At 39.0% G+C, this 18529-nt stretch overlaps 1 protein-coding gene across 2 annotated transcripts in view; it reads right to left on the bottom strand.

Annotated features, from left to right (window-relative positions):
- SUGCT (succinyl-CoA:glutarate-CoA transferase) overlaps positions 1 to 18529 on the bottom strand; it is a 688910-nt gene that overhangs the window by 311826 nt on the left and 358555 nt on the right. Inside the window, exon 13 of one of the 2 annotated variants that reach the window (XM_029233792.1) lies at positions 9875 to 9935. The exons of the other annotated variant lie outside the window; for it this stretch is intronic. Coding sequence (XP_029089625.1) covers positions 9876 to 9935 — 60 coding nt within the window. The 3' untranslated portion in view covers position 9875. The remainder of the gene's footprint in view (positions 1 to 9874; positions 9936 to 18529) is intronic. 2 annotated transcript variants of the gene reach the window in all.

The following is an 18529-nucleotide window of genomic DNA, read 5'->3' on the forward strand; positions in this document are numbered from 1 at the left end:
AATCAACAAAACGCTACTTGACATGCCACTAAACTCTCCAGATCTGTTGTTAGGATAGGTTTAGAGAAACCATTCCCCCTCGGAGTTAGACACGGTCTTATTGTTGGCTCATCATAAAAAAGTTAACAACTGCATAGTGTTTATAATTTAACAATAATAGCGAATATTTATTGAGTGCTTACTATGTGCCAGGCCCTATGCTCTTTACATGCTTTACATCATTTATTGCTGAGGCACAGAGAATTAATTGAAATGCCCAAGGTTACATAGCTTTTACACAGGAGAGTCAGAATTCAAATCCACATCTGCTGACTCCAGAGCCAGAGTCCAAAGTACTAAGCAATGTCTCTTTACACGTGATCTCTTTTCATTTAATCTTCCTAAAAATGCTTTACGGTAGTCATTATCACCATTCTACAGGTGAGGAAGATGAGACCCAAAGAAGTTAAGTGTCAAGTTCAACAAGAGTCCACCAGGAAGATCTAACCAGAGTTATCTATTCCCAGGGCATTCTGCTCTACTACCTGTGACAGGAGTTACTCTGATTGGGGGCGTCCTCAGTATTCCTAAAACATACCAATATTTTCTGAGAAAGAAGTAGAACATTTGAAATACAGTGTAGCTGAGAGCACTGAAGATGGACGTGCAGACACATACACACACACACACACACACACACACACAAAATGTGGCAGCTTACTAAAGGTAATAGTGGTGTGGGAAGAGTCTACACTTAGCTTTCCACCATCATTAATGTAAATATATATTTGTATAAATATATACAGCTATATATGTATATAGATATAGGTAAATATATAGATACCTGTTTTCAGAAAGAACTGAGTAATCACATGGACTAGCTGTGATTTCTAAAAATCCATGGAGGAATTATTATCTGTTATTATAAAACATAATCATCTTGATAAAGAAAACATTAAGCATTTACAATGGTTTTAAAAAAGCGCTGCATCGTTCAGCCTCAGCTTTCCTGGTCTTATTCTATATGATGCAACATCTCAGAGACAACATCAATCTAGAGAACAACCATATAAATTCTGCTAACTAAATAAAGGCCTTTTGTGTTATCTGAATGTAATTTTTCTAAAAGAATCATTCCTCATAGTTAATTCCTAGTTATTCCCTAACTTGAGGCCATTCCCCCAATCCGTATCTCCCTTTCTTTAAGGCACCAATATTCATTTTGAAGAGAAGTATAACATGCCAATAAACACTGCAAGGTATTCTTTAAAATCTGGAATACAGCCCAAAGGTATTACCCATCCAATTACTTCCATAAACTATTGTTGCCATTATGAACACTGTTTGTCAATATTGTTTTAAACAAAATGCATTCCGAAAGTAAATTATCTCTGCTCCCAACACAGAGATACTTCATCCCCACTCTTCAGGAGAAAATCCAGAGCCATCTCAAACCCTGAATACAGAATGACAGATGTGAGCGCAGGCAGGTACAAAGTCTGCAATCACAGCCATAGCTTCATATAAACAGAAATCAGTATTTCCCAAGTCCTGTGATTAGGTCAGGAAATCTCAAATCCCTGAACCAATTGATTAATACGACTATGATGGGTTCAGGAAACAAAGCAAGGGGGGTGGTTGGATGAGGCTGTGCAACAGAGGTCGTACTTAAACATAACTTGCCCTTTTCCTTCCGTGCCTTCGGGGATAGTGTGATGGAAGACGTTACCCAGATAGCAGCCTCTGTGTCCGGGCAAAGTTCTAGGTTATCGTTTATGTATCCTTCTTGGACTTTGATCTGACAAAGAAAATGAGTGGAGCAAGCCGGGCAAACCCCCAATGCCTGGTAATCGTGACGGATGAACACAGGGTTGAACAGTTCCATCTGGCCTGGCAGGCCAGCACCAGGCCCCGTGTGATCTATTCGCAGCGTGAGCCCAGGTGTAGGGACCAGGCTCCAGGCTCGCCGCGTGCAAGCCTGGCCGTTAACCGATGTGAGCATAGGGGAACTTATGAGAAAGCATGCAACATGAACGTCAGTCAGGAAATGGTTACAAATTAGAAAAAGAAAGAGGAATCCTGGGCAAAGGGGCCTCTTATGCCACAGTAATAAAAGTAACTTCCTCTTTTCCCTAGTTTCAGAACCACAGAGTAGAATTCTCTCCATATGAAATTCCTTACAAGTCACATGTTGCACTAAACCACTGCCTGTCCCCTTCAATGTACTCACAGGATAGTCACATAGAAACAGATGTTCTGGCTTTGCTATCATGCTGTGAAGGGAAACTGTCCCTGTGACATGGGAAACGGTGACCTATGCCCTCTCCAGAACAATTCTCAAGCACCTCAAAGATGCTTTTGGCCTCTAGACAATCTGCATCCTGAATGTTTGATAAAGCTCTCCAAGATCCTCTAGCTCAAGTTTAATGACTCTGATAAAGTGTGTACGTGAGCTGAAAGTGGCCCCTCACAGCTGGCAAACCAGGGGTGACGCTGACCTGTGAAATAACAGTCTTTCTGTCATTCTCAGGCTGGCTAACTGAGCACCACTGCAGTGCATTAGCTTCCTGGGCTGGGTCATAAGTATTCACTCTCTTATCTGTGTTTTCAAGATTATTTGTATGTGCCTATATTATGGCACTCATCCTGTCCCACTGTAATCACCCATATTTATGTTTGTGTCTCCAACTAGACTGTTACTTATTGTGGACAGAAAGTATGTCTTCTACTGCCTCGAATCCACAGAACCTAGCACATACAGTATTCCATTCATGTATGTTCAGTGAATGAATGAATATACTTCAGTCTGAATTGTCAATATTTATTATAACCTAGCAAAATATACATTTATTTTTCTTTCTATTTTAGATTGTATACTTCCTTGTGATTTAACGAAACCATTTTTCTGTTTACAAACCTTGTGAGAGAAAACTTAAATATGTTTTAATGTTATATGTGAGTATAGGTTGAATATGTTTATACAGGTGATAGTATTCCTGGTAGCATTCAGCCCAGAAGTCAATTCTCTCCCTTCAAAGAGAGGGAATATTTGGAGGGAAAATAAAAAGGACTTCAAATTCAGCAGAAGCTGTGGGGAATAGGAGAGCAAGAAACTTGTAATCCATAAAAACAAAAGTGGCCCAAGCGAACAATCAGGAGGGGGTCCTAGGAGTGCCTATTAGCCAAAGAGCATGCCCGCTTGAATGTAGAGGGCCTGAGACAGTGGAGCGAGGGCCTCCAGGCAGCAAGCCACTGCAGAGACACAGGACACTGCAGCCTGATGAAATGGAGCAGGCTGCCACGGGAGGAAAAAAGCGCAGGGGAGGCAAGAAAAGGAAACAGGCCAAATGAGTAAAAGAGAAAGCAAGAGGAAGGCGAATGCTCCAGTGAGACTTTCAAGCCAGATCAGGAGAGCTCTAGTAACACAGTAAATAGGTCCTGAGGAAAAAAAGGTGAAATGTATGGCAACCTTGCAAAACATCTAGAGCACCTTGCAGGACAGCAAGAGAGAGCATGAGGGTAACAGGGAACGGGAAAGGAACAACGACTCTTCTGGCTACAGTTGGGGGCCAAAGAGAAGTTATGTTAGTATATGTGTATTCGTCTGTAATGCTCAAATAATCAGTAAATTTAATGTTTTCTCCATAGCGTAAGATTACATCGTTCTCAACTGAATCTTTATTGGTTACAAGTCTCAGGGTAAGACCGCTGTTAGGATATTGTTATTATAACAAATGCCTCAGTGTGAGGGCCACAATAGCCATCCTCTCTCCAAGCAGGAATAAACAGTTCTTGCCTGGATCTGCCTCTGCTCCTGCCTTCCTGTCCAAGAGTAGAAGAGGTGGAATGGAGCAGAATTTGTCCCCCAAAGCAAACGCAACCTCATAAAAGATAGGTATTAAGAGAAGATGAAATCCAGACTGTTAGATATCAGGAATACGTAGTACCACTAGCCACACCTACCATACAAATACTCCCTTCTTATAAAAAGAGATGCAACCAATAGCAGAAGAGAAGATGTAAGACACTGATATCCCATAAAACTACTGGAAGACCCAAAGTCACAGATGAACTCCAGGACAGTTTAAACTCAATTAAAGTGTCCCTTCATCAGGCAATAGAGCCACTATTATAGATAACCATTTTTTCCAGTTTTATTGAGAAATAATTGACATACATCACTGTATAGTTTAAAGTGTACGGCACGAAGGTTTGACTTACATATATTGTGAAATGATTACCACAATAGGTTTGGTAAACATCCATCATCTCATACAGATACAGTAAAAAGAAAATTTTTTCCTTGTGATGAGAACTCTCAGGATCGACTCTCTTGGCAACTTTCTTATATATCATTAAGCAATGTTAAACTACAGTCATCAAACTGTACATTACATCCTTAGTACTTATGTATCTTATAAATAGAAGTTTGTACGTTTAACCACCTTCCTTCAATGCACCCCCCTCCATGCCCTGCCTCCGGTAAACGCAAATCTGATCTCTTTTCTATGAGTTTGGTGGCATTGTTTTTGTTTCCTAGGTTCCACATATAAGTGAGATCATATAGTACTTGTCTATCTCTGTCTGACATTTCACTTAGCATAATGTCTTCAAGGTCCATCCATGTTCTCACAAATGGTAGGAGTTCCTTATTTTTTATGACTGAATAATATTCAATCGTATATATATTATATGTACATCTCAGAACTTTTTTTTTTTTTTTTTTTTTTACACGGGCCTCTCACTGTTGTGGCCTCTCCCGTTGCGGAGCACAGGCTCCAGAACCGCAGGCTCAGCAGCCGTGGCTCACAGGCCCAGCCACTCCGCGGCATGTGGGATCTTCCCAGACTGGGGGACGAACCCGTGTCCAATGCATCGGCAGGTCTCAACCACTGCGCCACCAGGGAAGCCCTCAGAACTTCTTTATCCATTTATCCATTAATGGACACTTAGGTTGCTTCCATGTCTTAGCTATTGTAAATAACGCTGCTATGAACATGGGGGTGCATATATCTTTTCAAGTTAGTATTTTCGTTTCCTTTGGATATATTCCCATAAGTGGAACTGCTTGATCGTACGGTAGTTCTATTTTTATTTTCTGAGGATCCTCCATACTGTTTTTCACAGTGGCTGCACCAATTTACGGTCTCACCAGCAGTGCACAAGGGTTCCCTTTTATCCATATTCATACGATCATTTGTTATCTCTTGTCTTTTTGGTGATGGCCATTCTAACAGGTGTGAAGGGATATCTCATTGTGGTTTTAAGCTGCATTTCCCTCACGAGTAGTGATGCTAAGCATCTTTTCATGTACCTGTTGGCCATTTGTACATATTCTTTGGAAAAATGTCTATTCAGGTCCTGTGAGCATTTTTAATTGGATTATTTGGGGGTTTTTGCTATCGAGTTGTATGAGCTCTTTATTTATTTTGGAAGTTAACCCCTTATCAAATATATGGTTTGGAAATATTTTTTCCCATTCTGTAGGTTGTCTTTTCAATTTATGACTGTGGGTAGTCATCCTGAACTATTGTTCATAAAGACTCTCAACCGTTCTCTCACCTCAACTGTCTAGTCCTTGCAGTCTATCTTCTGTGACAAACTCAGAGTACATATCCTAAGAGAAACCCAATTATGCCATCCCCTGCTTAAAATCCTCTCCTCATTGCCTGCAATACCTATAGAATGAATTCTGAGCTACTTAGGGTGGCATTGAACATTCCTCAGAATCAGACTGCAATCTACTTTTCCAGTTTTATCTTCTACCACTTTCCTCCTCCGTCATCCTCTTTTTTTTTTTATACTAAACTAGACTCTTCAACATTGCAGGATCAAATATGTATTTTCAGATGTTCATACTGCCCCTTCATCCCATCTCCACACTTATAATTCACTTCCTACAACTCACACACCAAAATCCTACCTTTCAAGGTCCTGCTTAAATGTCTTTTCCTCAATGAATCTTTCCTCAGTCCTTTTAGTCACAATAATTGTTCTTGCCTATATCTGTAAATAACCTTACATTAATGGCTAATTACATCCTCACAGGAAATTGACATACTAGAGAGTGGTGTGTGTCCAAACTTCCAGCTGGATGATAAACTCCTTAGGCAGAAGTACACTAATGATGATCTTTACATTTTTCTCCTAAACAAAATTTCAGCCAGTTGCTTGCAGTTCTTTAATACTTGCTGTACTTTCATACTCAATTTAAATTTAGAGATCATTCCAAGGCTTATTAGGGTATATCCTTAGTTAGTACAAAAAAGTACTCTATTTTTATTATTTTTATTTTTTATTATTATTTTTTTTTTTGCAGTACGCAGGCCTCTCTGTCGTGGCCTCTCCTGTTGCGGAGCACAGGCTCCGGACACGCAGGCTCAGCGGCCATGGTTCACAGGCCCAGCCGCTCCGCGGCATGTGGGACCTTCCTGGACGGGGGCACAAACCTGTGTCCCCTGCATCGGCAGGCGGACTCTCAACCACTGCGCCACCAGGGAAGCCCTAGTGCTCTATTTTTAGAACTCAATATTTTCTATCCATAATTCATTAATCAAGTCTATAGAAAGTCTAGATCAGACCAAATATCGAGTAAAAGCCCAAACAATAAAATGACAGTGAATGTCTTATTTACAAAGGGCCACATCCATGTCATTAATTAAATGGAACAATTTTCTCACAGAACATCATACCAGGGCAAGCACAAGAGTTTCCCAAATAATTTTGTATCTATTGTATATGACCTGGATTGTTAGCTATATGTTTACATGTGGAAATAGTGTCTCTTGGGTTTCATTGCACTTTCAAACATAACCATTGCAATAATCTACACAAACTGCTCAATAACATGTGTCAGTTGACAGAAAGATTGAGAACTTTACTATTTACATTTAAATTGTCCTGTGAGCTATCAAATTTTCAAAGCTGATAAAACCTATACAAGATAATTTCTTTAGGTTTTAGACCATGGAACTGAAAACAGTCTAACAATCCACAATAAATTTACTAACAACTCAAATCAATTACTATATATTTGCTTATACATACACAAAAATATAAAATATGATTCTTCCCTTTAAGAAGCTGAGAGCTAATTTGAGGACTAAAATTCACACATGAAAAAAGAAAAGAACACAAGGCAATATAAAACTGAGGTCCCTGAAATAGATTTGTTTTAGAAACATGTAGAAATCATAGTTTGGATTAGAAAGTGAAAATGAGGCAAAAGAGTTCAGAGTTAGTAGGAAAAAGAAAATTAAAATTCACGTGTAAGGATACAAAATTAATGCACAGAAATCTCTTGCATCCCTATACACTAATGATGAAAAATCTGAAAGTGAAATTAAGAAAACACTCCCATTTACCATTGCAACAAAAGGAATAAGATATCTAGGAACAAACCTACCGAAGGAGACAAAAGAACTCTAGGCAGAAAATTTTAAAACACTGATGAAAGAAATTTAAAATGATACAAATAGATGGAGAGATATACAATGTTCTTGGATTGGAAGAATGAACATTGTGAAAATGACTATACTACCCAAAGCAATTTACAGATTCAATGCAATCCCTATCAAACTACCACTGGCATTTTTCACAGAACTAGAACAAAACATTTCACAATTTGTATGGAAACACAAAAGACCCCAAATAGCCAAAGCAATCCTGAGAAAGAAAAACGGAGCTGGAGGAATCAGGCTCCCTGACTTCAGACTATACTACAAAGCTACAGTAATCAAGACAATATGGTACTGGCACAAAAACAGAAATATAGATCAATGGAACAGGACAGAAAGCCCAGAGATAAACCCATGCACATATGGCCACCTTATCTTTGATAAAGGAGGCAAAAATACACAATGGGGAAAAGACAGCCTCTTCAATAAGTGGTGCTGGGAAATCTGGACAGCTACATGTAAAAGAATGAAATTAGAACACTCCCTAACACCATACACAAAAATAAACTCTAAATGGATTAAAGACCTAAATGTAAGGCCAGACACTATCAAACTCTTAGAGGAAAACATAGGTAGAACACTCTATGACATAAATCACAGCAAGATCTCTCCTAGAAAAATGGAAATAAAAACAAAAACAAATGGGACCTAATGAAACTTCAAAGCTTTTGCACAGCAAAGGAAACCATAAACAAGACAAAAAGACAACCTTCAGAGTGGGAGAAAATATTTGCAAATGAAGCAATTGACAAAGGATTAATTTCCAAAATTTACAAGCAGCTCATGCAGCTCAATAACAAAAAAACAAACAACCCAATCCAAAAATGGACAGAAGACCTAAATAGACATTTCTCCAAAGAAGATATACAGATTGCCAACAAACACATGAAAGAGTGCTCAACATCATTAATCATTAGAGAAATGCAAATCAAAACTACTATGAGATATCATCTCACAGCGGTCAGAATGGCCATCATCAAAAAATCTACAAACAATAAATTCTGGAGAGGGTGTGGAGAAAAGGGAACCCTCTTGCACTGTTGGTTGGAAAGCAAATTGACACAGCCACTATGGAGAACAGTATGGAGGTTCCTTAAAAAACTAAAAATAGAAATATATGACCCAGCAATCCCACTACTGGGCATATACCCTGAGAAAACCATAATTCAAAAAGAGTCATGTACCACAATGTTCATTGTAGCTCTATTTACAATAGCCAGGACATGGAAGCAACCTAAGTGTATATCAACAGATGAATGGATAAGGAAGATGTGGCACATATATACAATGGAACATTACTCAGCCATAAAAAGAAACGAAATTGAGTTATTTGTAGTGAGGTGGATGGACCTAGAGTCTGTCATACAGAGTGAGGTCAGTCAGAAAGAGAAAAACAAATACCATATGGTAACACATATATATGGAATCTTAAAAAAAAAAAAAAAACGGTCACCAAGAACCTAGGGGTAAGACGGGAATAAAGACGCAGACCTACTAGAGAATGGACTTGAGGACACGGGGAGGGTGAAGGGTAAGCTGGGACGAAGTGAGAGAGTGGCATGGACATATATACACTACCAAATGTAAAATCGATAGCTAGTGGGAAGCAGCCACATAGCACAGGGAGATCAGCTCAGTGCTTTGTGACCACCTAGAGGGGTTGGATAGGCAGTGTGGGAGACGCAAGAGGGAAGAGATATGGGGATATACGTATATGTATAACTGGTTCACTATGTTATAAAGCAGAAACTAACACACCATTGTAAAGCAATTATACTCCAATAAAGATGTTTTAAAAAAATTCACCTGTAAGAGTTTTTTTTAAAAGAATAATTACACATGCGCCCAAAGCTACATGTGCAAAGTTGTATCTCAGCATAAAATGGAAATAATCTTGGTATCCAGGGGCTGAATTACTTAACAAATTATCGGACATCCATGAAACAAATAGAGTTGACACTTCAACAACTCGAGGGTTAGGGGCACCAGCCCACCCGCAATGTAAAATCCACATATAACATTACAGTTGGCCCTCCATGCCTGAGGTTCCACATCCACGGATTCAACTAACCACGGATTGTTTAGTACTGTAGTACATATTTATTTAAAAAAACTTACATGTAAGTGGACTCGTGCAGTTCAAACTGGTGTTTTTCAATGGTTAACTGTACTATGAAATAATTTAAAATAACCCTTTCACAGGCATATGTGTATGTGAATGGAAAATGATAATATATCAGAATAAGCATTATATATAACATTTTATAAAGCTAATGACACACGTGAAAGCCTAAAAAGCTATAAAAGAGGTTACCTCTGATCCTTGGATTAAGGAAAATATTTCCTTCTTTTGTTGATCTCTATTATCTGCATTTTTATGGTAAACATGTATTTCTTTTATAATAAGAAAAATAAACACCAAAAGGGTTCCTCAGTACCTCAGAGCAATCTGGCACTCAAAGTCAGCATTCCCTCCTCTTTCTGTGTCCAAGAGAAGATCTAAAAAGATTAAAGTCCATGAGAAAGTTTTGAAATGAATTAAAATGCTCTACTAAAAAGAAAAAAAGAAGACAGACATTTTAACTTCTTAAGGAAGGTACAATAGTTAGCTTTATGTGTCAACTTGACTGGACCACGAGGTGCCCAAATATTTGTTCAAACATTAATCTGAGCATGTCTGTGAGGAAGTTTTTGGATGATGTTAACATTTGAATCCATAGACTGAATAAAGCAGATTGCTCTCCTTAATGTGGGTGGCCCTCATCCAATCGAGACCTGAATTAAACAAAAAGGCTAAGCAGGTGGGAACTTCGCCTGCCTGACAGTCTGAGCTGAGACCTTGGTCTTCTCTTGCCCTCAGACTAGAACTTACACTATTGTCTCTCCTGATTCTCAGGCCTTCAGACTCAGGCTGGAACTACATGACTGGACTTCTTGGGTCTCCAGCTTGCCAACTGCAGCCCCTGGGACTTCTCAGCCTCCATAATTATGTGTCAATTCCTTATTTATGTGTTTATTTATTTATTTATATCCATCTGTCTATCTCCTGCTGGTTCTGTTTCTCTGGAGAACCCTGAATAATGAAGATAAGGGATATTCAATTTTTAAATACGCTTAAAGAAGGTTAATCTTACAGTTGTGTGCAGGATGGACTAGAGTTGGGGAAGGCCAGAGGCAAGAATCCAGCTGGAAAGATGACTGCAGAAAATGGGTAAAAACGATGAGAGGATGGAAGACGGCCAGGGATGAAGCCAGTGAGAAAGGCAAGCTTTTGGTGCTCAGAGAATCAATAGGACTGAGTTCTAATTCTAGCTGGGCTATTATGCCCTGGAGTAAGTAAGTCACTTCCCCTCTCTAAGACTCTGATTCTCGCCATCTATAAAAGTGATTTGTTTACACCAGAAATCCTCCACGGTCCTTTTCTGTTCTATAAATCTAAGATTCTACTATGATAGGAAACAATATTTAGATGCTTTTATTCAAACCGTGAATACACTGGCTTAACTTTGTTCTTATACTATACTGAATATTCCATCAGTGCTCAATAAATAATACATTAAGCAATCTCTTTTGGACATCACGGTTTAATTGTAAGTAAGGCCTGGAAATGCCCTGCCTTTTGGCAAAGTCTTTGCAATATCAATTACTTTATTAACTTTGCAAACATATAATGGAAAAATGGGCACATTACTTTGAAACAGACCTGTTTTAATCCAATCCTCTTTCTTAATCATGGAAAAAGCCAATTTAGAGGAATAACACATTTCATATCAGATAATTTATTTATAATGAAACATTAAGTCACTTTAGGACTTGATGCAATTTGAAGTTATTGCACAAGCATTAGGTGAGGTTCCAGTAGACCAGACAGTCATGCCAGTTTGATATGTGTGCATTCCCTTCCCATAGGTCTGCTCTGCTTAATGGCCTCCTATATCTGAGTCTAAGCTAGCCTAGGAGGAAAAAGCCTTAACTTTATTCCAAATAGAAATCTCATGTCAAATTTGAGAAGCACCTGAGTACTGTATCTGAAGATTAACTTCCTCGGATGTTGAAATTCATGTGATCCACATTACATATGAATCTTATATATAAAATAAGATTATATAAAATTCTTATATATAAAATTCTATCTATGAATTTTATAGATACTCATGGTTAAGCCCATCTGATCAAATTAGGACAATCTTACAAACAAATCACTAGGCCACAGAAGAAGTAATAAACCCACAGAGAGTGTACTGCCTCACCCACATCCACCAATACCACCTTCACCCAAATCATACAGTTTTCTGGGTATTTCCTGAGTCAGAAGTTTGAAAGAACACACCCATGATTCTTCTGTGGCTGGCATACTACTTAGTTATTCTCCGTATGCCTGGAAAAATCAATAGAAAAAAAAGAAAGACGGAAAAAGGGACGGCACACTAAATCTCTTTTCAGCCTGTTGCCTGATCTCTTAGAACGTGGACAAATGGACCAGTCCTTCCTTTCATAAAGTCTTTTTCCTTCCTTTGTCTTGGGTGCTTTTTTTTTTTTTTACAACTAAACCTGGATCTAACAGCATTTAATGTCCTGAAGCTTTCAGGTAAGGCCATATTTTACATCAGATTTTATTTCTGGTCTTGGCAGAAAACTTGGAATTAAGCTATTAAGTCCGGATTTCTCATCTAGTCAACTCCAGGAAAAAGTACAATAGAGAAAGGAAGAAAGAGCCAGAGACCCTGACCAACAGGAACTATACTAAACCAGAAGAAAAGTATTCTACTTGTGATCCAATAGAAAAGAAAAAAGAGAGGCTCAACATTTCCATCATCAAATGAGGACTCCTTCCAGGGGAGGGGCTCCGTGGTGAACCTTTCCCTGACTTTTATCCAGTAATACTGAATATGTCATGACTCCTTTCAACTCTACCTCCTCATTCCATGCTATTAATTGAGGTTTATGTGCTCTAACCTATTATTTCTAAAGAGGGAGAAAAAGGAGAATTTCTTCCAAAACTCTCTGGTTCTCCATCCCCACCTGCCTTCACTTATAAAACAAGCCATCTAAATCTCTCAGGCTATTTTTTCCACCAGCTTGTTTATAGTGTGGTAATGATTATGCTAATACCAGCTGGGAATACATCTATGTGGACCTGCTGTGTGAGTGTGTGGAGTGGGGCAGGGCTCTATAAGCGCCTGAGGAGAACAATTCAATAAAATTATAGTACATGTGTAGCCCTTTTCCCATATTTACTAGTTTGTTGTAAGCTCCTTCTCAAATGGGAAATAGACCATGTTTCCTTTGCAGAGGGATAGTTATTGAATAACCAAGACCATGTGTTCTGCTACATCTTATTCGTCTGAGCACTCTGTAGCTATTTTCTAAACCAAATTAATAACAGTATACTAAAGTTATTTCCCCAGTGAAAACTTCTGGCTACCAATGGTGTCCGTATATGCACCTCACCGTCCCCAGGAGCACAGGTAATCACAATGCGACCAAGTCCATGGTGCATCCAAGCGAGGAGAATGCAGCTTTCATGGTATGCAAGGGAAAACGACACCCTCTAATTAAATAATATCGTTTACACAAGCCATAGAGTATTACATCACTTTCGCTACAAAGAGAAGAGAATGTGAAATTTCAGAAAAGACAGATAGTTATTTAATGTGTAACTTGTCACCACGGTCAGCTTCAGCATAATAAAATGCACATGGAAAAATCGCTTGCAGCAAGCCCCTTGCATAGCAGACTCTTGCTTCGTCTGTGTTCGAGGGTGAGTGTGTGTCTCTGAAGGAAATGATACCTCTCCTTTGCTCACACACACACACTTGCTGCACAGTGAGCTTCAAATAGCATTTCAGAGATGTGTCTGCTGGATGCTGGGGGCACAGAGGCAAGAGGCTGGCAGTGAGCCTCCTGTGTGGTAGGAGAAGCAGCAAATACCTCCTTCCTGCAAATCAAGGAAATGCACATCCACATGACAGCTAAAAACTGGAGAAGCCATTATGTGTACAAACTGCTCTTCTTTATTTTTACCCCCAAGAGCCAAGTAAATTGTAAGCAAAGACAATACAATTCTGGTAGCAAACTGATCACAAAAGGGATTTCCAATTTTTCTACTACTTTATTCCAAATGACAGTACCTCCTTACCCAGGATGATTTTTGCCACATCAATGCATTTTTCGGCACCCAAGCTTGGAAGAAAACAGAATCCTGTTCTTTCAACAAAACTTTCAATGAATGTTGCCACGGATGGAGGTTTTGTAACATGTTCCTATTTCAAATAGGGTGCTTTTGTTCCCAATCCAATATATAAGCATGTATGCTTATTATTCCAATGCACTCTATAAAATCCCGATTGGGGAGATTTTAGTTCCATTTGGACATCACAACTCAAACATTCAATTCATTCCACAGCACGTTCTCTCTCTCCAACTAAAAATTCTTTCTGCTGTTTCAGATGTAAACTTAAAATGTTAATTATAATTCACACATGAGAAATCTTTGTAACAGTTGGAATCAGAAATAGTAAGGGTTAATGGTTTAGTCCAGCAGATAAACTTTTGCAGGTTTCCATCTGAAAGTCATAACATAACCTTTTATTCTGTGTGTCATTGGTACAGAAGGTTTTTCAAGGCAGAGTTCTTCAAACTGCAAGATGTTAAACAGATGTACTGTAGAGTCTTCCAGGTCTAAACTATGAAGAGTCTGTTTTCAGTCTGTGTGTGGAGTCCTCCATTTGTTTTATTCTTTTATAAAGATCTTCAGGTTTGGGTATCTCTTCTGTTATAATTATTTTGTTGCTATTGTTTCTTAAGCTGCATGTTTGTTTAGAACCAGATTTTAAAACATACTCTTTTTGAACTAAATAAGAAATATTAATTTAAATTCTGCCATTTAAGAGCATGTTTTAGCAGGAAAATTCTGCTTCCTATAGCAGGTGCTGGAAGCCCAATCCCAGATGTTGTGATAAGTAAATAGCAAAGGAAGAATTTGAGAAATGGGTAGAGATGCAAGAAAGAGGAAGGCATAAATGAAAAACAGACCTTTTGAAACGTCAGGTCTCATAGGCTATCACTAAAAGCCCCTTCTAAACATTTTGGCTTTTGTTTTCCGTGGGTGGACTTCTATACATAACAGTTTCTCATGCTGCAAATGCCACTTTCCAAAATGTGGGAACAGTCACAGCCACTGGCCTGGCTATTCATTTCCAACAAACCAAATATATCCCTATATCGACCAGAATGAGATGTCCTATATTCTAGTTCAATAAGCTAAGGCAAGGAACCCTGCCTTATAGATGTGGCCATTTCTCCCATCTTTAACTGCATTGAAGTCTGGAGTTTAACAGTATCAAGGCAGCATGATAAATAGGGTTCTCTGTAGCCTAACCCTCTGTCTTTGTAGTTGAAAGGCCGTTTTGCCCCTTCTGTTCTTACCCATTTGTTACTTGGAGGGATTTCAGAAGGCATAGCTCTAACAGGGTTAGCAGGGCGCTTCTAAATGTTCTCTCCTGACGTAGCTTGATGTTGGCACTGGCCCCGCCATCGTTTCAATGAGAGACACATGAGCAGAAAGGCCTTTTTAAAAATATGGGCAGCTTCCTTCTCGAACATCCTTTTGCTATCAAATTAATCAGCAGTAAGGGATAATTAAAGCCATACATAGCATAGGGCTGAGTTTGGACTACTTTAACCACTTCACTACCCAGGCCCCTCTGCATCTACCCTGACGGAGGAATAGAGAGCATGGCCGTGAAAGGAAGTCTAGCATATGGGCTAAGAGCACAGGCTCTGGGGTCAAATATACTGGCTTCTCTTCATGACCAGCACTTATAGGATGTGTGGCTGGAAGGTTACTTACCTCTTTAAGACATGGTTTCCCCATCTGTAAAGATGGTGATGATGATGGTGGTGGTGGTGGTGGTGGTGGTGATGAGTAGATTACAGATGTGATATGGCCATTGTGAGGATTAATTAGGAAAGATGCATAAAGGACTCAGCAAACAGCCTCACACTTAGTCCTACACGTTAGCTATTATTGCATTGCCGCACCTGTACCCTATGTTCCAACCAAAGTGAACCCCTCTCTCCTCACTGAACCCTTGGCCCCCGCCACTGTATTGCCAAGCATTTGCTGGTCCTGATGCTATTCCCTGGAAGGCTCTCATCATACGTCCCAATATGTACTACCTGTACCAGCATCCCATCTTTTCCAATCTCTGTCCAAATTTACCCATCCTTCAAGACACAGATCAAATGCCACTTCCTCATGAAATACTTCCTGAACTCTTCAAGTTCTGACCTTTTACTGCCTTGAATCCCCACAATTTTTGTTATTTCTGCTGTAGAGGGTTGAATTGAACATAATACTCATTTACTATCACAAATTATAATCATTGCTTCATGAATAGTCCCTGAATTATATTTATTTTCCCTTTTATTCCCAATCCCCATTCCTAGTCTCCTCTTCCCATAGGAAAACATTCTAATATACTAAGTTTGTATCTTTTTATTAATAATTATTCTTGGAAAATATGTATTGTTTTTATGCACACACAAACTTATTTAAATGAATACTGTGATCGATCTCATTCTGGTTCCTCTACTTCTCCGTGCTCTTTCGTGATCCTTTTGTGTTGCTATGGGTATTTCTAACTGCTGCATAATACTCTATGATGTGCATTGCCTACATTTTACCCACACTCTTGACAATGAACTCCTGGCCACCAGAAAAGAATATCTTCATACATGACCCCTCATGGACTTGTTTGGGAATTGTTATTGGGATATAACCAAACAGTAGATCATACATGACCCCTCATGGACTTGTCTGGGAATTGTTATTGGGATATAACCAAACAGTAGAATTGCAGGGTCACAGTAGTAAGTCCTCTACATACGAACGAGTTCTGTTCTGAGACCATGTTCATAAGTCCAATTTGTTCGTAAGTCCAGTTAAGTTAGCCTAGGTACCCAACTAACACAATTGGCTATATAGTACTGTACTGTAATAGGTTTATAATACTTTTCACACAAATAATATGTAAAAAAACGAACACAAAAAATAAAACATTTTTAATCTTACAATACAGTACGTTGAAAAGTACAGCAGTGCAGTACAAAGCTGGCTACAGGGGCTGGCACCAAGTGAACAGGAAAGAAGCGTTACTGACTGGAGTGGGGAGAGGAGGTGGGAGATGGTAGAGCTGAAGGATCCTCAGCAATAGGAGATGGAGGGCAAGCTGCGATTTCACTCACACCTGATGTTGATGGAATGCACGTTCGCATCTTTGAAAGTTTGCAACTTGAAGGTTCATATGTAGGGGACTTACGTAATAGGTAAGTCTTATCGACCAAGTACTGTCAAACCATTCTCCAGAATGTCTGCACTAATATGCACTCTCAACAGAGGTGCACATCGGCCTCTACATACCCACATCTCTGCCAACATGTGGCTCTATCCAGCCTTCTAAGTCTTGCTACTTTATTCAGTGTAAACTGACATCTTATCATTGTTTTCCCTTGCATCTCTCTGCTTACTAATGCATTTACTCTTCATGGTTCTATTTTTCTTGGGCATTTGGCTTATATAGCCTGAAGATTTTTCATCTGAAACTCTTGTCTTTCCTCCTTGCTCTCTGCAGGATCATAAATTCCTTTAAGGTAGGAGCATAATTATTTTTCTAATTTTTGCACACAATAGAGAGGCTACCATAGCACCTGAAGAAAGACATAAAACATGTACACAACAATAAACTGAAAGCATGGGAGTATGTGTGGATAGGAACAGTTAGAGAGAAAAATGAGTGCTTTGAAATCTAAAATAAGAGGGATATGGTTCATCCTCTTCTTGCTAAAACCGTGATTTCCCTTGGTCAGCTGAACTGAAAATGACAGCACCCATTTACTATCTCAAACACCATAGTGAAGGGTAGGAAGAAGCTGCTAATGTGGAGATTCTACTGTGACATCTACAATCAGTCCCCCATGATCAGATGTGCAAGTGCATTCCCTTCATTACTCACTTTAAGGACCTAATGGAAATTACACTGGCAGCTTCACCTTAGGAACCCCCAAAGCCCTGCTCTTAAATACAAGATACAAAATCTGGTTAAGAAGATTCTCCTGTTTGCCAACATTAATTTGCCCTAGAGAGTAGGTACGTATTTACCTAGTAGCCCATGCAGATAGCTATGCTTTCTATAACTTTCCTGATAAGGGTAGAGCAACAGTGGTCTCACACTTAATTAACTCTACCGTCATGCACACTGGCTTGATTAATATCATGAAAGCTGACAAGCCACACAGCATGATGATCAAGAACAACATCTTTGGAGTCGGCCTGACCTGGTTAGAATTCTGACTCTGTCACATGCCAGCTCTGTTACTTTTTTATTTCTTCTGCCATCAGTTTCTTCATTTGCAAAATGTGAGCAATGAGACTGGCTTCATAGGTCTATTGTAATAACCAAATGAAACAATGGTACAGTACTTGATAAATGGAAGTGATTTTATTATGCTTATCATTCCCCCAACCTATTCTACACTATCAAGATGAAAGCAATCGATGAAAATATGCTACTAACATATGAAATAAGTCTTGGAAAGAAAGGTCTATGCGTGTGATAAATGATTAAGTGAGAGGTTTTCCTTGCAAAATTGAATTGTATTTGCTGCAGTGGGGAAAATACACTATCTTAAGAAAGATTTGGTTCTAGTTTGAGTCCCAACTATACCACTTCCATGCTGTGTGAGATTAAGCAAGTAAGTCCCTTGACCTCAAACCAGTATGCAGACTGCTCTCAGTAGGGAAAATACTATCTACTCTGCAGACACACTGTAAAAATTTGATGTGATAATAAATGGGAAAGTACTTTGCAAACTGCAAAACAGCATCCATAAAACATGTTCAGTATCATTGGTTTCCAAAGGCTGACAGAACCTTGGGTATTATTGGCACTTAGTTGGTGCTCAAAACAATAATCTATTCCATGATTCAAAATGTCAGAAGCATTTTTCTAGGGATTAAATAATGTCGGTAAAATTTTTTATCTTTCACCTTATCGTTGAGAACTTTCATTTAGTACTTTGGAAATCAGAAG

Source organism: Monodon monoceros, unplaced genomic scaffold, assembly GCF_005190385.1.
Source record: "Monodon monoceros isolate NGI ecotype Baffin Bay Population unplaced genomic scaffold, NGI_Narwhal_1 Super_Scaffold_2, whole genome shotgun sequence".
Taxonomy (NCBI): domain Eukaryota; kingdom Metazoa; phylum Chordata; class Mammalia; order Artiodactyla; family Monodontidae; genus Monodon; species Monodon monoceros.